We start from the raw sequence: 17,711 nt of genomic DNA, 5'->3' as shown, positions 1-17,711 counted from the left end.
TCGGATGTAATGAATGGTTTCATTTATTTAAATTGCTTTGTCAGAAACTTCATTAAAGGATAATGGAAATACATTATAAAGCAGCATTTATTGATTTCCACGAGCATTCACTTGGTGTAAGTTTGTTTAAATTTTTGAACAATTTGGCAAACATAATATATTTGTCTAGAAAAACCGGCTGGAACGTGCGAGTTGCTCGCGCGCCTGAGCTAGTTTATTATAAAATTCAAAAGTCTGCAATAATTTATTCAATTTTTCAAATGATTATTCAAAGTGCCGGGAAGATTAATCTTTTCCGTGATTCATCGCTGTCACAATTATTCTGAAGGTTACAATGTGTTGTAGCGAAATTGGGGAATCGAAAAAAGAACGAAGAGCAATAATATAATTAACGTCACCAGACGTCCGAAGATCGCGACGCATCGTGTGCCTGACCGGCGTCTTTGCATTCTGACGCGTTTCCTTTACTTCGAAAAGCTGCATATCTTTCAAACCGGTCGCGTGACATCAACAAACCAGGCGCGGGCTCTCGATGAGCTGGCATTTAGGAATTCAGGGAGGGAACAAATCGTGGAATAAATTATACGAATTTGTTATTAAATAAAAGAGCACGAGTACGAGAAATGTAATTTCTTATATGCACCCCTTGTTCCGAAAGGTCGCGTTTGCACTCTCGACTTTTTCCACACAGTCGTGCAACTTTGAGACTCGAATGTATTTCGAGAACGCTCGGTGTACAGCGCCCGAAAAATCCCAGGAACGCTTTTGGAAAAGAAGGTCTTTGTGAGTGGTCAAAGAAACGCCACGTTTTCGGTTGACAACCCTCGAAAACTTGGAACTCAGGTCTGGAACGGTTCGAGTCTCTTTTCTTCGCATCAGTCCCGCGTAAACGAATCCACGGTTCGAGTCTAAAAATTTTTTTTTGGCTCAACGAAACCGAATTCTTTCCCTCCGTTTTTTCAATTCGGTCGTTAATCGATAATTCATATCGTTTTTCCATTCAATTTTCATTATTTTTCCTCGTTACACATCGATGAATGTTTTTAATTTAAAAATTTGCCTTCGAATCGTAAAAGGCTGGTCGAATCCTCCCGACGATTTTTCCTTTTTTTTCTTTAATCTCTGGAAAAAAGGAAAATTCTTGGAATTTGAAGTATTTTCCATTAGATCCCTCGTGGAATTTTCCTCGACTCCGAGCACTCGTAAACTCGCTTTTTTATTTCAAGTTTTAACCGGACACTCGAGAATCTCTCGAGTTGTCGTCCTTAAGTACGCGTGAGAGAAAAGCAGAGATTGAAATTTTTCCCATGCATGAGTTGACGAGGGATTTTCGCATTCCTTCGAGTCTATATTCACCCCCATAAAACGGTTTATCGCGAAGAAAAAAGGGCGCTGACTTTATCGACTGCTGAGTACGACGATTCGCGTCCACGAATTTATCGCTTCGAACGTTTCCCACACACGTCTTATTGCGACTGAGCTCAGATATAAACACAGAGGATACGAAAGCCCCGAAGGGAGAGGACGAAAATGTGTGGAAGAATAACGTGGTAAGTATTCGTGAAAAATAGCCAAGTAGCAACAAAATAAATCGCAGAATTTCGTGTATGAATTTTCATACCACGATCCCACTTCGCTGTCGTTCAACGCTCGTGTTTATTGTTACGAATTTCAGCTATTTGGCTCCCCACGATCTCAGCTGTTGCTGTAAACACAGGGACGTCTCCGGCAAGGAGTCCGAGGTGGGTTGGGTGCCCGAAAAATTTCAAAGCGTTCGTTACGCTCCCTCGTACAACATGGGGCCGAGAGACACTGTAGCTTGCATCGTCGCTGGTTCCCATTTCAGCGAGGCTTCTGAAAGGCTTTTGTGTCCTATGATGTGGGGGATGATTCCTCCTTGGCACAAGGTATCGTGACGGATTCAAAAAAACGATAATCAACGATGATCGTACTTCCGAGCTTTCGCGTCTCTGTACCGCATTTTCTTTCGATAAATTATCCAACTTTTTCGATCTTTTGGCTCAGGGAGAGCCCAGAAAACATACTGCATCGAGTCACAACGCTCGTTTAGAAGGCTTGAGCGACTCGAAACTTTACGGAAAACCACTGAACCAAGGAAAACGATGTGCGATTGTGATCAACGGTTTTTACGAATGGAAAACTGACAAACAGTCCGGCAAAAAACAGCCTTATTACATGCACAGAAAGATCGCCGATGTTGGCATTCACCCCGAACAACAGGTTTTGAGGTTGGCTGGATTGTTCGACACATGGACGAGTCCGGAGGTTGCTTCATTTTATTCAAAAGATTTATAAACAATATTCATTATCATGCGTCAAAAAATTCCTGTAAGGCGATTAAAGAAACTTTTTGTAGGGGGAAATAATTCACAGTTGTACTATTCTAACGACGGCATCCAACGACGTGTTGTCCTGGCTCCATCATCGTGCTCCAGTCGTTCTTCAGACGGAAAAAGACGTTAAAGTACGAATTCATAAGAACCACGAAAATTTAACCTCAAAATGAAAAATTTTACGAAATTTCACTTCCCAGGATTGGTTGGATTACAAAAATACTTCGGCCGATAAAGCCCTCGCTGAATTACGAAGGGGCGAGTTATTATCGAGCACTCTTCAGTGGCATCCAGTCGCAAGTACAGTAAACAACGTGAAAAACAAAGACAAATGCTGCGTCGACGCTGTGGTCCTTGGGTAAGTTTTCAAACCACATATATGCAACAAAAAAGAAGGAACGATTAAGTATTCACCTAAAAATTTCCAGAAAAGAGAAGAAAAAAGCTACAAGCGGTTTAATGTCATCTTGGCTCAAGACCGGATCTATAACTAACAATAAAAGAAAGTCAACGAATGGTGAAGAAGATCAGGACGCTCAATCGAGCGAACCTAAAACGAAATCGTCGAAAAAAAATTGAGTTTGCTGGTTATAAAAATATTCAGCATTATTTTTATTTATAAAAAAATGTAATTTTGTCCAATCTGTAATAAAATTTGTACAAACAAATAAATAAAAAATCCGCACTTTTTTCGATTTTCTGGGTCTGTTATTATCAGCCGGTAAATACGGTACATGTTATTATTGACGCTGTGCGAATGTTTAGTTCCCCGTAGTACCGTTTCTTCGGCTCTGTTAGCGGCGCGATGATTTCCGAAGTTGGCTCAGTTGGCTGCATTGTTAACGTTCAGCGTTCAGTGAGGCCCGTGACTCCGTGACTGGGCTTAGGTTGTGCATGGGGTTGTGCGTTCCGTGTGTTTCGAGTTCGGCTGCGATCGGCTGGTGTGTACGCGAGAGGCCGAGATAGATGAACGTGCGTCGAGTGCGAGAAAGATAGAAACATAAAGAGAGAAAAACGGGAATATTGTGTTGTATATTTTCCGAGGTAAAGAATATCGCGAAATTCTTCTTGATATAACAGAGGTTATTCCCTTTTATCGTGTGACAATTCATTAATGGGATACGTGCTGTGGACGAGAACGTGAAAGAAAAAAGAAAGATAAAAACTCGGGGTGTGATTTATAAAACGAGACAACGTGGATGGCAAACGACGACGACGTTCACCGGCCAGTCGTCGAGACATTCGTAGGTGTTGGCTCTCTCGTTCGAATGCCAGACTGAAAATTTTCTGCACCTTCTGTACTCCGTTTGTGACGCGAAAACTGTTTTGATTTTACGCGCCGGCTGAAACGCCAAATTTACTATTTCCTTCTGCTCCCTTCACTCAAAATCACTCTTCCTACGTCGCTGATGAATCGTGCGTGAACCGCCAGTACCAACCGTATAGTTGAGATTTAAAAAAACAGCAACAAAAAACAGTACGAGGAAGGTTAGGAGCAGTGAGACTGGGCGAAGACGAAGACGACGACGACGACGACGACGACGACGACGAATTGTCCGAGTCTCGAAACACCAGGATGACCAGCGAGACGCAAGAGTCCGCGGTCAGCAACGTGGAGACTGAATATCACGAAATCAACTCTAAGGGTGCATGGGGCATTCTGTATGAGGTGAGTAAAGATAGGAAATCATTTCTCTCCCCACAACTATCCTTCGTTCTTTCTTCCGCTGCATTCTCGTATTTTTCACTCCCTTCGTACAATCAGTTTTAAGAAACGTTTGGAGGCTGTCTTTCGCTTTCATTCTTTCGATGTCTTGGCACTAAAATCACGCCACGCTCGTTCTCCGCAGTTTTCTCGGGAAGACTGAACCACTCCGGGACGAACCGTTTCAATCTTTTTCTCGTTTCTTCTCTTTCTCGGCGTCCACTCACTTTTTCGAAGCACGTCACGCTTACTATATACCACTATGCTCGCTATTCTCCAGCGTTGCATTTGTCCAGTGTCCCTTTTTGCTGCTGCACACCGCGGAGCTGTTATGAGGGACGGGGGAGGAGGGGACAGCGAGCGCGTAGTCTTTCGGTCGAGTTAAAGCTTTTGTTAAGCAACCTTTTTTCTAGGGCTATTAGCGCAAGGAGAATGGGGGAAAAAATGCATAAAAACATTCGAACCAACGGCTCTTTCAACGCGTGCTGTCAAATGATCGAATTGAGCACAACGAAATACTTCGGTATTGCGCGCTTTTGCAAACGACATAAATCGCGGTGACAATATTTTTCAAAATTAAAAAAAAAAAAAAAAAAAAAAAAAAAAACAACAACAACAGGAAAAAGTGAAAAATCATTTCTCCTTCTAGAAATCCTCATTTAAAAGAACGATGACCGCGAGTATATACCCAACGAAATATAAAAATACACGAGCTTCGTTTTTCTTAAGCGATTCTTGAAAAGCTCTGGAAAGACCGGAAGAGCTCGTCGTTGTCTGGACGAAATCCTATTTACGATTCGTAATCCAATTTGTCGCGGTGCTAATTGGCTCCGAACGCACTCTACGACAACATGCATACGCATAAATATATATTGGCTCTTTTACGGTGCACATATACATCGATCAACTATCCTGTTTCGTGGGACGTCTTCTCCCCGTCGCTTATCTCTCGTATAATATCGCATGGAAAAATGAATTCACGAGTGTTTGCTGACTCGTGTTGTCACTGACACAGATGCGCTTTTATGCGCGAGGCACTTCAAGTGAAATTTTCGTTTCTCGACTCTCACCGTTTATCTATCGATTTTAACGAAACGAACCATCATATTTCCTGAGCAACAAATTCCTGTTCGTTGCACTCCTCCGTATTTTTTTTTTCGCTCTCGCCAAAGCTCCTTCGAGTTACGACGCTCAAGTTTCCAGCGTTCGAGTCCAACGAAATTAACGAAAAAAAAATTTCTAACCAATTTTTTATCTTCGAGTTTCGTTCCCGAGATTCTGGGCATGATATTTTTCTTGTCCACACAGAACTTCTAGCCAATTGAACAAAGAGAAAATTATTAAGGAAGTCGAGGCCGTACAGTCATTTTTTTTACCCAAAAGTTATGTACCTTTCAAAAGTTAAGCCAGTTTACAGTTTGACAACGTTGCGTACACTTTAAAGAAGAGTCGGGATAAAAAGACGAAATTACGACGATTTAGTGACGATATTGGCCTCGAAAAACTGCACGGCAAATAAATTATTATTAATTAATATAATCTCAGCAAATCTCCTAATAAATCTGAAAAAAATTGGCATTACTCAGCAAGCCTTGCTCGTGTTGCGAAAAAAAATTCATGCTTTGCATAATTTTAAGTTAACTTGAAAATTGGACTGATTTTTTTGACACTTTATAAGATACAATCGGTTTAAAAGCGATTTTCTTTCTAATGCCTCGACTTCCTTAACCAGCAAAATTCACGACGCTGAAGTTTCCAACGTTGGAGTTCAACGAAATGAACGAAAAAAACGTTTTTAATTCACCAATTTTTTATTTCACGAATCGTTGGTGCAGCTTGCAAAACTACGAATCGCAAATTTGGCAGGGAACAAAATAGGAGAATTACTGGAATTATTGGAGAATTTTTTTCGATCATTTCGTTGGACTCCAACGTTGGAAACTTCAGCGTCATAAATTCGATGGATCGAGAAAAAAAGCAGGATTTGAAAATGACACTTTTACGTTAAATGCCTTATATATTTATACAAGTATTTCGATTTCTATATACATCGCTCGACGTAACTCAGTAGGTAATGTATACAGAAAGAATGAGAGTTTAAACAGAGCGGTTGATAAATTCTCATGTGCTGAATTCCCACGTCACGAATAACGTCGCGATGCGCGACACCAAAAGAGACGTGTTTTCAAAGAGCAACAACGATTGTATACGGATCGAGGCGGACACGTTGTCGGTGTGTGAGAAAAAATCGAGCCAATGACCGGAGCATTTAGTTTTATTATCTCATGCAGGATTTTCGAAGAGCAGCTGTTCAGGGACAACTCTTGAATTATTATTCGTATTAATATCCAGTGCGGAATGAGCGATTTCGTACGCGACGAATTTTCGTCCGAGCGATATTATTGTCAAGGTCAAAGCTTACAAAACCACATACGAGTATTCGAGATACTGACACAAACTATATTTAGTAATGTGCAATTCGCTCTCCGTCTGCTTGCGTGGGCGCTCTCACACTCGTGTAATCAACGAATCTGTTGGCTCGCAGTTCCACAAAACAGGATATCCAATATTTACGTTTTTCTCTTCGCCCTCGTTCATTTTTCGCGCACTCAGTTTTCCTAAGAACTTGCACCCAATGGGAATCCCGCGATATTCGTCGAAGGTTCCTTTACCGCTCTTCGACGAATATACGTCATTAGCGTTTCAATGTTTAACGATCGATGAAATCGATAGTAAAGCGCTTTTGCCGCCGACGAGAATTTATGCTCGATATAAACAGAAAGCCACATAAAATAGGCCGACATTTCATTTTATGTTGCATCAACTGTTTCCGCGGTTACGAAATATTCAGCAACGTTTTTATCAGACTCGAAATCTTTGTGATAAACGGATAAATCCACGTCGAGTGCGATGCCTAAATTCGAAAATAATCATTTTTTATTTTCATCTCTTTCTTTCTCTCTCTCTCTCTCTCTCAGCACATACGTAACGAATGCGGCGATTTCAACTACACGTGTAACGAATCCAAGAAACCACAAAACAGGAATTTGAATAGATACAGAGATGTCGCGCCGTACGATCACACGAGGATCGTCCTCAAGAAAGGACAGTGCGATTATATCAATGCGAATCTTATAAAGGTAAGCAAGGTTACTGTCATTCTCATCGATTGAAAATTAAAAAAAAAACAAAAATAAGTTTTGTCATTTACAACCAAACTAATTTTCACAGCAAAACCTTTTGTTACGACGCTGAAGTTTCCAACGTTGGAGTCCAACGAAATGAACGAAAAAAACGTTTGCAATTCACCAATTGTTTATTTCACGAATCGTTGGTGCAGCTCGAAAAATTACGAATCGCAAATTTGGCAGGGAACAAAATAGGAGAATTACTGGAATTATTGGAGAGTTTTTTTCGATCATTTCGTTGGACTCCAACGTTGGAAACTTCAGCGTCATCTTTTGTTTCACGTTCCAAGTTCATAGATTCCGTTGACACAATTTTCAATAATAAGATTTCCATTGAATGACTGTACATGTTCAAAGTAAAAACTTGCAGTGAACTTCTTTTCGGAGAAAGCTGCACTGGCTTTTTTAAAATGACGTTTGCAACGTTAGAGTCCAACGAAATGATCTAAAAAAAAAACTCTTCAATAATTCTCCAACTCTGTCACCTGCCTAATTAGCAATTTGTGAAATAAAAAATTGGTAGATTTCAAGTGTTATTTTTGTTAATTTCGTTGGACTCGCTGACGTTGCAAACTTCAGGGTCGTTTTTTAAATTTGTTTTTCAATGGGAGGACAGTGGATACAATTAGGAATGAGACACTTTATCTGATTAGCCAATTGACTGATTGAAGATAACACGTGAAATTTTTCAGTTGGAACAGGCTCATAAACAATACATATTGACCCAAGGACCACTGCCAAACACAGCTGGACACTTTTGGCTAATGGTATGGGAACAAAATTCGAAAGCTGTGCTCATGTTGAACAAAGTGATCGAGAAGGATCGAGTCAAGTGTCATCAGTACTGGCCACTCGAGGGCTCGTCCGACCATACAATGATGTTTCCCGACGTTGGCCTCAAAGTCGAATACATCAGTAGAACAGAATCGTCCGATTACACAACGAGAACGTTGAGGTAAAATCGAAAAAAATCATTTACAATTTATTCGTGTCATTGAGAATGTTGGACGAAAATTCACAAATTAAAAAAAAAACAAATATTTGAAAAACTATAGACGCAGGTGAGTCAGGCTGCTAGTAAAACATCCGTGAAATATTAATCAATGAATATTGTTGTATATACTGGCATTGAGGATCGTGACAAATTCTCGTAATTCCGAATAATCGATTTTGCCATATCTTACCAGAGAAATAGAACGCTTTTATCTAAGGACTGGGGTCATTAAGAAATCTGACACGCGACCTCTATCTCTCCCCTAAAACTCTTGGTATTCAATTGATCGATTTCTTCGTACTGGATGAGTGACACGTATCAATATTAATTACTCAATATCGACGATGTAATCAAACGCTTATACAGTTGCTTTGCTCACGTGGAGTGAGTTCATGATTCTTGCAACGTTGAATTTCGTATAATAAGAAAAACGAAAAATCCGAATCGATTTTTACGATCGCTTTCATCATAATCAACAGTTTTTTTGGTTTTTTGAAGATTGACGGACGTGGGGAGCAAAGAGAGCCGAAATATTTTACATTTTCACTACACAACGTGGCCCGATTTCGGTGTACCACAAAATCCAACCGCTTTTCTACGCTTTCTCGTTGACGTAAGACAATCCGGTGCTCTTGATCAAAACGTCGGACCGCCTGTTGTACACTGTTCTGCCGGTATCGGGCGATCTGGAACGTTTTGTTTAGTAGACACGTGTCTTGTTCTCGTAAGTATCTTTTTCGTTTATTAATGTTTATTCGTTCACGATTACCAGTCAAAATATTTATTTAGACCCTTTTCTTCATTATTCGGAGCTAATATCCTTCGTTTGAGAGTGAAATAGATATTTGTCGGGCTTCTGGAGAAATGTGACGTCTCGAAGCGTATTTTTGTTCTTGTAAAATTCAAGTGTGTTCAAATGATATTGACGAATTTTCAGTTGTCGATAAATTGCTTTTCAATTTTTTCTGGAATATTGCGACATCCTAGAGGAAAATTGGGATTTTTTTTGTAAGTCTGGTGTTACAAGATTGATGGACTTTCAATGATTTCTAGATCGAAGAGAATGGATTAAATTCGGTAAACGTTCGCGATGTTTTAATCGAGATGAGACGTTTTCGTATGGGTCTCATTCAAACACCGGACCAACTACGTTTCTCGTACGCTGCAATAATCGAGGGGGCGAAGCAACTTCCGTCCAACAACGTGGTAACTAATACCAATTCACAGTAGCACATCGCTATTAGCTGCATCATTATTTATTACCATTTTCTTCATTATTCAAGAGAATATTCTGTAAAAAATGTAGATAAATAAATGAACGACTGGAACGAAGTCGATTGTTTTGATTGTTTTCGAATTCGGTGTAGTTCCGGTTATAAAAACGAATCTGCTCGGTTCAACGATTACTGCGGAATCATTTTTATTGAAGAATTCTTTTTTTCAATAGCGTTCCGGCTCTAATAGCGCTGTGTTACTGTGACGCGAATTTCAATTGGGTGCATTGTTTTTTAACTGTTTTTATATTGCCTTCACAGAACGTGGACAATAACGAAATCGTGACGAATCATTATGACGTTGTGAACAACGTGAGTAACTCGTCCTTGGAAGAGGATGACGAGCCTCCGCCACTTCCTCCTCCCAGAGGCGAATCGCTTACCCGTAGCTTGATGGCAGATTTAACGCCGAGTCCAGCTGAAAATCGTAAGTTCACAATCGCAATTATTTATTTCGAATAGTTTTAGAAATTGCGATTGTTAAAACCGAAAACAAGAATGAAATCGGAATTCATTTAGAGAATGATCGTTTTTTTTTTTTCAAAAATTACAAATTGCAGCATTTCGGTGAAATTTTTCCTCGAAATCTTCTCTCGAAAGGAATACTATTCACTCGGACGTAGACTCAACAAAAATTTTCTCCAATTAGGACGTTCTTAGAAAATAAAATGAAATAATCCGAGTGCCAATTAGCGACGAATTAATATAATTTCGCAGACGAAGGAGGGGGAGGTCCGCCTGATAAACCGCTGCCTCGTGAGCCACCAACGAACTCGGAGCCTACTACGAGCCCGCCGCCTTCAAACTCACGCTCCATTCCCAATAATTTACACGAACAGGGTGATGACAGTGTGGCAGTCCCTAGCGAATCCTCCGGTGATGGCGACAACTCTTTCCAGACGATAAGTCCGCCCTCTAGCCCGGACGCGTAAGTCTTCAATTCTAGCGTTTCTGTTTCTTTTATTAAATCGTGAATGAATCGATGCATATTTTCCATTACGAAAGCAAGTTCAAATTTTCGACAACTCAATCTTTTTCATGTGGCATTTTATTTCATTTGACACGAATACGATTTCAAGATGCAGTGATCGCGCCATTGAAAAGCCAATTTGTCAGGCAACGTTTCATGTAATATTTTTAAAAAATTGTTCAAATTTGCAGGGTTATTGCTCAAAATATAAAATTTTTTATCACTTTTCATAAAAATTCATGTGAATTCGTACAATCTTCGACTTTCAATCGGTCAAATATGAAATGTTAAAGTTTTTCGTAACTCTCGAAATTCGATAAAAGTGTCCGGAATGTACGCAAAACTTGGGAAACTCTAGTATAATCAAAAACTCTGGCGAGACGATTTTTTAGACTGACCTTATTAGTTACGGGAACGTTGCAAGTTTGTTTCATTGAAAACAATTATATTATTGATTTGTTTTTATGATATTTACAGCAAAAACGAGTTGCGTCGACGTCACCAGGAGAAAAAAGAGCGTCTTGCGGCGCAGGTTCGCGACATGAAACGACGGCAGCAGCAGTCGGAAGAGTGGCAAAAGCTCAAGAGGTCATTATTCAAGCCCGTTACAATAGGAATAGGTACCGCGATTCTCGGTGGAGGTGTTATAGCGCTCTGCGGGTATCTGTATATGCGAGGCTAAAAGTGGCGTAAACGCGACGAGAGAAAGAGAGAAAGAGAGACAGAGAGAGACCAGATTCGAACGATTTTTTACTCAGCTCGCCATAACTTCCCTTCTACCAATCCCTTGATGAAATATTTAGCCAGCAGAGAAGTGAAATAGGAAAAGCGAGAACCCGCTAAAAAAAAGAGAGAAAATCATACAATATGTTCGTAACACGGAGAAGCGAAAAACCAGAAATGCAAAAGTTTGCGAGTAACAGTTAAAGACTGAGAAGACATAAAAAGGAGGAACAAACGATGATAAAAGAGATAAAGACAGGGAGAAAATAAACTCGGAGGGGGGGGGGGGGGAGGTTGACAGAAAAAAGAACGAAAGTAGAAAAACGGAGAAAGGGATACTGTATTTGTATTTTTATATTGTGATTTCCCCCCTCGCCCGCCCCCGCCCCTGCTCGAAACGAGTGCCGTAGGATGCTGAAAGAGATTTTATCTCCTTTAGAAATGATATTTCAATTCGATCAAACGTAAGGAACTATAGAAAAATCGAAAAAGTTTTTTCAATGAATTTTCCCTTCGAGAGCCTTGAGAATATTGCTGAGTCTACGTTATTCGGATAAGTTGTTTAAAAACGAGGAAATCAGTCAATATCGGCACTCCTCGAGACTCTCGCAGGGGAATTCGCGTGAATGTGATCCGCCGAAGATACAAAAATGATCATTTCTTCGGTTCGGTCACATGATCGGGGCAGTGGGAAGGAGTTTTAGGGAGAAAAAGTATAACAATAATCTCGCGAAAAAAAATAAACGAAAGGATCGGACGTCCCAAAAAAACTTCTCGATTACGATTGAAAAGTAAAATGCGAGTACTGATCTTCAGGGTATTGCAAAGCATTCAGTTAGCAACTAGAACGAAACAATTTCCTGTTAGCAATTCCTGTTAAATACCTGGTAATTATATCTGTTAGAATAGCGATAACGGCAGGCGCCATAGACTTAAAAAACGCAAAGAATCGTTCACGTATGTTTTGCAAATACGGTCTCAACCGAACCATCGGAACTGCAGATGGCTCGAATTTTAACAGAAATCTGAATTAATTAGCCATTTTCAACGGGATATTAAAATTATTTACGCCAATGGTTATATCAAAAATTGTCCAATCAATTGATTCTTCAAGCAAAAGAGTTTTCAAGGTTCTCTAGTGGATTCAGCATCACAATGTACGGGATGTTTAGCGAAATATTTTTTTCCCGTTGGATTGTTTCTGGAAATGCTGAAAAATAAATAATAAAAATCGATAACGGGGCTAGGTTGAACCATGAGAAAACGTTAATTCGTTATTGTGTATCTATTCTGAAAGTGGCTTGATTTTTCAAAAATTCTTGTTAATACGGTGAACACCGGAAGTCCGATGAAAAACTATTTTGTATCTGAATATCCTGAGAAATCTCCTGAGAGCAAAAGCAAAATTGATTGAGGAATTGACGTGCAGCGAAAGGTAAAGATGAGAAGCTCGCAGTTTTGAAACACTTTGAAAATCGAAGCCGGTGTTTTTTCCTTCGGTTTATTTTTGACCGTTATCGCGGTTGCCCGAACGACGCGATAAGAGAACGGTGGCTCACGAAGAACGTTGCAGTATGGAAGTCATGAAAAAATACACATTCCTGGCAAGCGTGCGAGTGAACGCTGCTCTAAGAAGAAAAATTCCCCACGCGATAATGCGGCAAAGCTCATTTTCGTTTTTCTCGAATAAAAAGCATGATCGTTCGCATATAAAAGAATGAGCGCCAATTTCGATTTCGAGTAACGACGTGAGGCAGAAATGTGTGAAGGAAATTTTAGAAAGGTACCTAGCGATGGCCCCACGTTCCACCCCACGTATACACTTACCCGGCCAACCGTTAGAAAGACTGAGTACGATAAAAAAAATGAAGTAAAAAAAAAAGTAAAGAAACAAAAGAAAAACGGTTTTTACGAGTAGCGGAAGGATTTTTTAAAGTAAAGAAATAATAAAACGTTACGCGAATGAGTATAAGAGAAAAGAAAGTGGGAAATCTGGCGTTACTATATCCTCGAAGTCCAGTTTCTCGTACACAAACACGTATATTGATTATACATGTAGTGACCAAGGGAGTCGGATACTTAATAACGTTTTGCGATCGGAAAAAGCCTTTTTTCAATTGGATAATGTAGTTCCTAGTGGTTTAACCAAACTCAATTACTCTCACGACATTTCCGAGGCTTGGGTAATAATTCGATACAAATTTGTGAATGCCTTCAATAAATTAATCACGTTCTTCAACCGGGTAAATGTTTTTCGTATTTTTTATCCACCGGAGAATGAAACTTTCCGGCGGAAAATAGAGGTTCGAATTTCTGTCGAACGTTACATCGTTAAATAATATCGAAAAATTTTCGAGAGTCTTTGAAAAACGTAATTTTGTTATTAATTAATTACTCGCGTATCTGACTCCCTCGATTAACTTAACCAGTAGGTCATTCCCGACACGAGTATTCATTCATATAATAAGTATGTGAAATAGAGGATGATTCTTTATTCGCGCAACTGTGAGAAAGTGAGCGGTTGTTGATACGGAGACACGAGGAAATATTATACGCAGACAAAAGCGCTTCGTCTTCTTTGCGAACTGTGTATTGAGGAAACAGAAAAGGGGAAGAGAGAGAGAACGAGCGATGAAAGGTAAAGGAGAAAAATATTTGGGGACAGTGGGTCGTTTTCCGCTAATTTCACCGAGTTCGTTTTGGTACTAAAAAACATTTAACATTAAACTTAAATTTTGAAATGGGACAACCGCCCAAAAAATTCAGCAGCGTTGCTCCAACGAATCGGTAGCCATTCATATTTCTTGTGCTCATTTGATTTTTATTCTCCCACTTCGATTTTCTTGTACGCGAAAGCTTTCTCGACCGTTATAAATGTTCCGTAATACAGAGTTTCGAAATTTTCATGCAGCGCTGCTTCACAATAATTCTTGAGGAGTTCAGAATCGTTTTCAGCCCGATTGGAAGTACAATTTTTTTATATTTCATTGGAGCATCGCTGTCAACTCCAACGTGCCATAATATTTAACGAAAACCGTAAATCTCGAGAGAGAGAAAAAAAGGCGAAAAGCTCTCGTGGATCATTTTTGTTTGAGGGTTTTCAAGAAGACACGGTGCTAATGAAAAAGTTCCAAGGCAGAGACGATAAAAGCGCGTTGAATAGAAAGAAAAAAGACAAGAAAGAGAGGGAGGAAGTGAGAAGCGTAGAACCAATGGAAGGAACGGAGCGATTGAGACACAATCGGGTTTGAGAGAGACTCGGCAAGTGAACAACGGTGAGGTTTGAGTAAAATCACAAGAAGTTAGAATGGCGAATCCGCGATTGAAGGGATCAGGAAAACAGAGAAAGAGAGATAACGGTAAACAAAGCTCGATGCAATATTTCCTTCGTACACTCTACGGTCCACGATATAAAAAATAATTAATATACTTATAACACTTATGAAAAAAAAAAACAAAAAACAAAAAACACACTGTTTATTAACTCTTGCCGCAATGAATCATAGCAAAGTGCCTACGCGTACAAAAGAAACACACATAAACCAAGTGAGACGACAAAAAGAAACACGAAAGAAGCAGTAAAAACAAAACTACCGAAAAGCTTAACAAACTATACTTACATAAATCATCATCCGAAGAAATCGTTATACACTACCATCGGTCAAGCAAAGAACATCATTTATTTCGTTTTTTTCTTCTTTCAATAATCGACAATATTTAATAAATAGTTACACAGTTAAATATTACCTCCTAAGAATGTTCGCCGTAGAAAGGGCTTTTAAAAAAATACGAAGCAGCCCTTATCTACTGGCTTAATTCACAATGGTCTCGCGACTCGAATAGTTATTCTATTTAAATGGTATATATCTATTGTAGGGAATGTACCCTTTTTCCGAGAGTGCTCTTTTTTCGTACACGGTATACTTTGAATTGTACCCCAAAAAAATAATGAAAGATCGAGGAAAAAAACTACAAATTCCTTAGAATCGAGGGGCGATTGCAACGCCGAATGATAAATCTTCATACGAGTATAGACGAGAGCAAAGCATAATAAGGGGAAAAACTTGGTATAAACCGCAATCCCTTCTGATTACGTGGACACTTGTTTAGTCATTTAGAGATTATCGTCACCATCCACGATCCCCTTTGAATTCTTTAAAACTCGAAGAAAAAACCTAAAAAAAAGCAACCCTTACTCTCCACACACGAAAACCCTTTGATCGTTGCCGTTGACTCGCATCCAATCGTAAACTTTGTAGAAATATTGAAACAATAAGTAAAGAGAGGAACAAAAAAAGAACGAATGAGAATTGAGAATGCAGTGAGCGTAATTTTTGCACGTTAATAAAAAAGAAAAAGATAAAACGAAGAAGAGTTATACAAAAAGTATCAACGCGCTACCGATAGGGAATTCGTCGAGCTCCTGTGCTTTAATGTCTCTTTATATCTTTGTTTTTATTCATTACATTCGTTTCTATATTTTTCTATGCTTTTTATCTTAATTGTTATTTAAGGATACATCGTATTTCTTATATTTGGTAAAAAAAAAAAAAACAAACAAACAAAAAAGAAAGAAAAAAAACTCTTTCCGAACTCTCGAAATATCATATTATCAAAAGCCAGGCCATCGTACTTTCGTCGATTCGCTTATTTTACACTCTTCGTCATCGTTATCGTTACTGTCACAATCAATTTGCCCGTTCAATCCCTTCCACCAACATTGTATAATTCATAACTCATTTTTTGACAGGGAAGATCGGTTATACATACTTTAATTAGCAAACAATAAAGGGAGGCTTCGAATCCATTATTTTTCGTCCGTTCATCACGCGATGTGATAAATTTCAACAGAACAAACAAAAGATAAACACAAACTATGTAATATATTATGTAATATAAATTTATATTATATAATATAACAAAAAAAATAGATTCGGATGTACATTCCCATCTTCCCCGTTTTTCAGATAAATCTGGCCACACTGAGATAAAAATTTTTTCAACGTTTCCCAATCCGTTTATCGAGCATCGAAGCAAATTTTTTTTACTATTCGTTGCAACGCAATCATTTTATCGAATGTTGCATTGAATCAGGGCTAAACGAGATATTCTGTGAGCGGGACGAATTTGCACATTTGTGTCGTCGCCACGGCTTAACTTTTTTTTTGTTTTGTAATTTTAATCATACTCAAAAGTCGTATGTATCAAACTGATTGAGCGTTGAACAAACTTTTTTCTCAGTATGCGCAAGAGAATGAAATTTTTTCGTCTTTTTTTATTATGCACGTGAAACGTTGCCCCTTAACCGTTGATTTATTTCAGATCCAAAAATGATTCCACGGAAGCGAGCGAAACCGAGGAGGCTGAATCGGCAATCTAAAAGTCCGCGCATAGGCACGAAATGTCTCTTTCGTAATGTCAGTCGCATCCGCCCTCTCGCAACAATAGAAAAAATGCAATGTTCTCGTGGGGCCGGATTTGGCGATCGCAATTTCATTCTGCTCGACTTTTTGTTTTACTTTTATTTCAATTTTTTTTCTACCGCGCGCCACAAAACCCTACGAGGCAGTTATTTATTCGATAAAATGATTCAATAAAACACTTTGTTTCTAACATTATGCAAAATTCGGTCCATTGGGCCGTTGCGCGTTTTCTGTTCTCCTGTCGTTGAATACTTTTTTCTGTTTTTTTTTTTTGTTTTTTTCTACGATTTCGCGTCAATCCGTCGATGATTGGAAATGAAAGTTTTCCTAATCAAATGTTTAATTTAGCACTTATTGAGCTGCTTTCACCGCTCTTTGGCATCGAAGGATTTTTACCGAAAACAATCTTATTCCTTGTTCATTTGAGAATTTGGTGAGTTTTTTGCTCTCGTTGTCTTCAGGAAAAACCAAGTTTGTCGGTTCACATAAAAGTAGCAGAAACTTTTTTTTACTCTCCGGAAATTAATGTTTTTCCCCACTTAAGGTAACTCCTGTACTGCATGCTAGTCAAATGAGTGCTAAATTTTCAAAACGCTTTTAGACCAAGTTCAACGTACCGATTAACATTATTTTAAGTAGATATGTATTCAAGCATATCTTATTAACGTGAAAAAATATTTAAAATGATAGTTTTGCAAAACTATCAACTGATAGATGCAAATTTCCATGATGACACATTTTCACAGGTATTTTTCAAAGAATCATCGGTATTTTTTAACCGATTTTATTGCACCAAGTCTCATTTTATTCCTCAACCGATCCTCTGCGAATTCACCACGTAGATTTTCCTTTAAACTCATTCCTTCAGAAATTATGAATGAAAAAGTTTTTTCACTTAATGAACAATTAGCTGCAACGGTGGAACGAACAAGTTAAAAAAACAACTACACGGTGGATTCATAGAGGACCGGTTGACGAACAAAATGAGACTTGTTGCAATAAAATCGATGAAAAAACGCAGATAATTCTTTGAAAAATACCAGTGAAAATGTGTCAGCGTGGAAATTTGCACTTATCAGT

The 17,711-nt window shown here is 38.9% G+C and overlaps 2 protein-coding genes across 4 annotated transcripts; both read left to right on the top strand.

Annotated features, from left to right (window-relative positions):
- Positions 1-1,530: 1,530 nt before the first annotated feature.
- On the top strand, positions 1,531-2,933 carry LOC122416773 (abasic site processing protein HMCES). The gene is made up of 6 exons (XM_043429820.1): positions 1,531-1,550; positions 1,676-1,907; positions 2,026-2,286; positions 2,378-2,485; positions 2,555-2,712; positions 2,783-2,933. Exons 1-6 carry the CDS (start codon positions 1,531-1,533, stop codon positions 2,931-2,933), a joined length of 930 nt encoding a protein of 309 aa, XP_043285755.1.
- Positions 2,934-3,201: 268 nt separating this feature from the next.
- Ptp61F (Protein tyrosine phosphatase 61F) lies at positions 3,202-16,826 on the top strand. 3 transcript variants are annotated; one of them, XM_043430182.1, is made up of 9 exons: positions 3,203-4,023; positions 7,038-7,199; positions 7,940-8,202; positions 8,740-8,965; positions 9,295-9,447; positions 9,777-9,942; positions 10,233-10,443; positions 10,963-11,073; positions 16,531-16,826. In XM_043430182.1, exons 1-9 carry the CDS (start codon positions 3,931-3,933, stop codon positions 16,586-16,588), a joined length of 1,443 nt encoding a protein of 480 aa, XP_043286117.1. In that variant the 5' UTR covers positions 3,203-3,930; the 3' UTR covers positions 16,589-16,826. The 3 variants fall into 3 exon arrangements, with proteins under 3 accessions (XP_043286115.1, XP_043286117.1, XP_043286116.1); XM_043430180.1 differs by lacking the exon at positions 16,531-16,826 and having other exon boundaries at positions 3,202-4,023; positions 10,963-16,138; XM_043430181.1 differs by lacking the exon at positions 16,531-16,826 and having other exon boundaries at positions 9,295-9,444; positions 10,963-16,138.
- Positions 16,827-17,711: the final 885 nt, after the last annotated feature.

This window comes from Venturia canescens, chromosome 10 (assembly GCF_019457755.1).
Source record: "Venturia canescens isolate UGA chromosome 10, ASM1945775v1, whole genome shotgun sequence".
NCBI lineage: Eukaryota > Metazoa > Arthropoda > Insecta > Hymenoptera > Ichneumonidae > Venturia > Venturia canescens.
The sequence above is the reverse complement of the archived record's forward strand: the minus strand, read 5'-3'. Positions and strand labels throughout refer to the sequence as shown.

Bases quoted from the DNA above. Each gene is read 5' to 3' on its own strand.
- LOC122416773 (XM_043429820.1), top strand. From the start codon at position 1,531: ATGTGTGGAAGAATAACGTG. The intron at 1,551-1,675 runs GTAAGTATTCGT...TACGAATTTCAG, and splicing joins ATGTGTGGAAGAATAACGTG to CTATTTGGCTCCCCACGATC. The intron at 2,486-2,554 runs GTACGAATTCAT...TTCACTTCCCAG, and splicing joins AGACGGAAAAAGACGTTAAA to GATTGGTTGGATTACAAAAA.
- Ptp61F (XM_043430180.1), top strand. From the start codon at position 3,931: ATGACCAGCGAGACGCAAGAGTCCGCGGTCAGCAACGTGGAGACTGAA. The intron at 8,203-8,739 runs GTAAAATCGAAA...GGTTTTTTGAAG, and splicing joins TACACAACGAGAACGTTGAG to ATTGACGGACGTGGGGAGCA. The intron at 9,943-10,232 runs GTAAGTTCACAA...ATAATTTCGCAG, and splicing joins GCCGAGTCCAGCTGAAAATC to ACGAAGGAGGGGGAGGTCCG.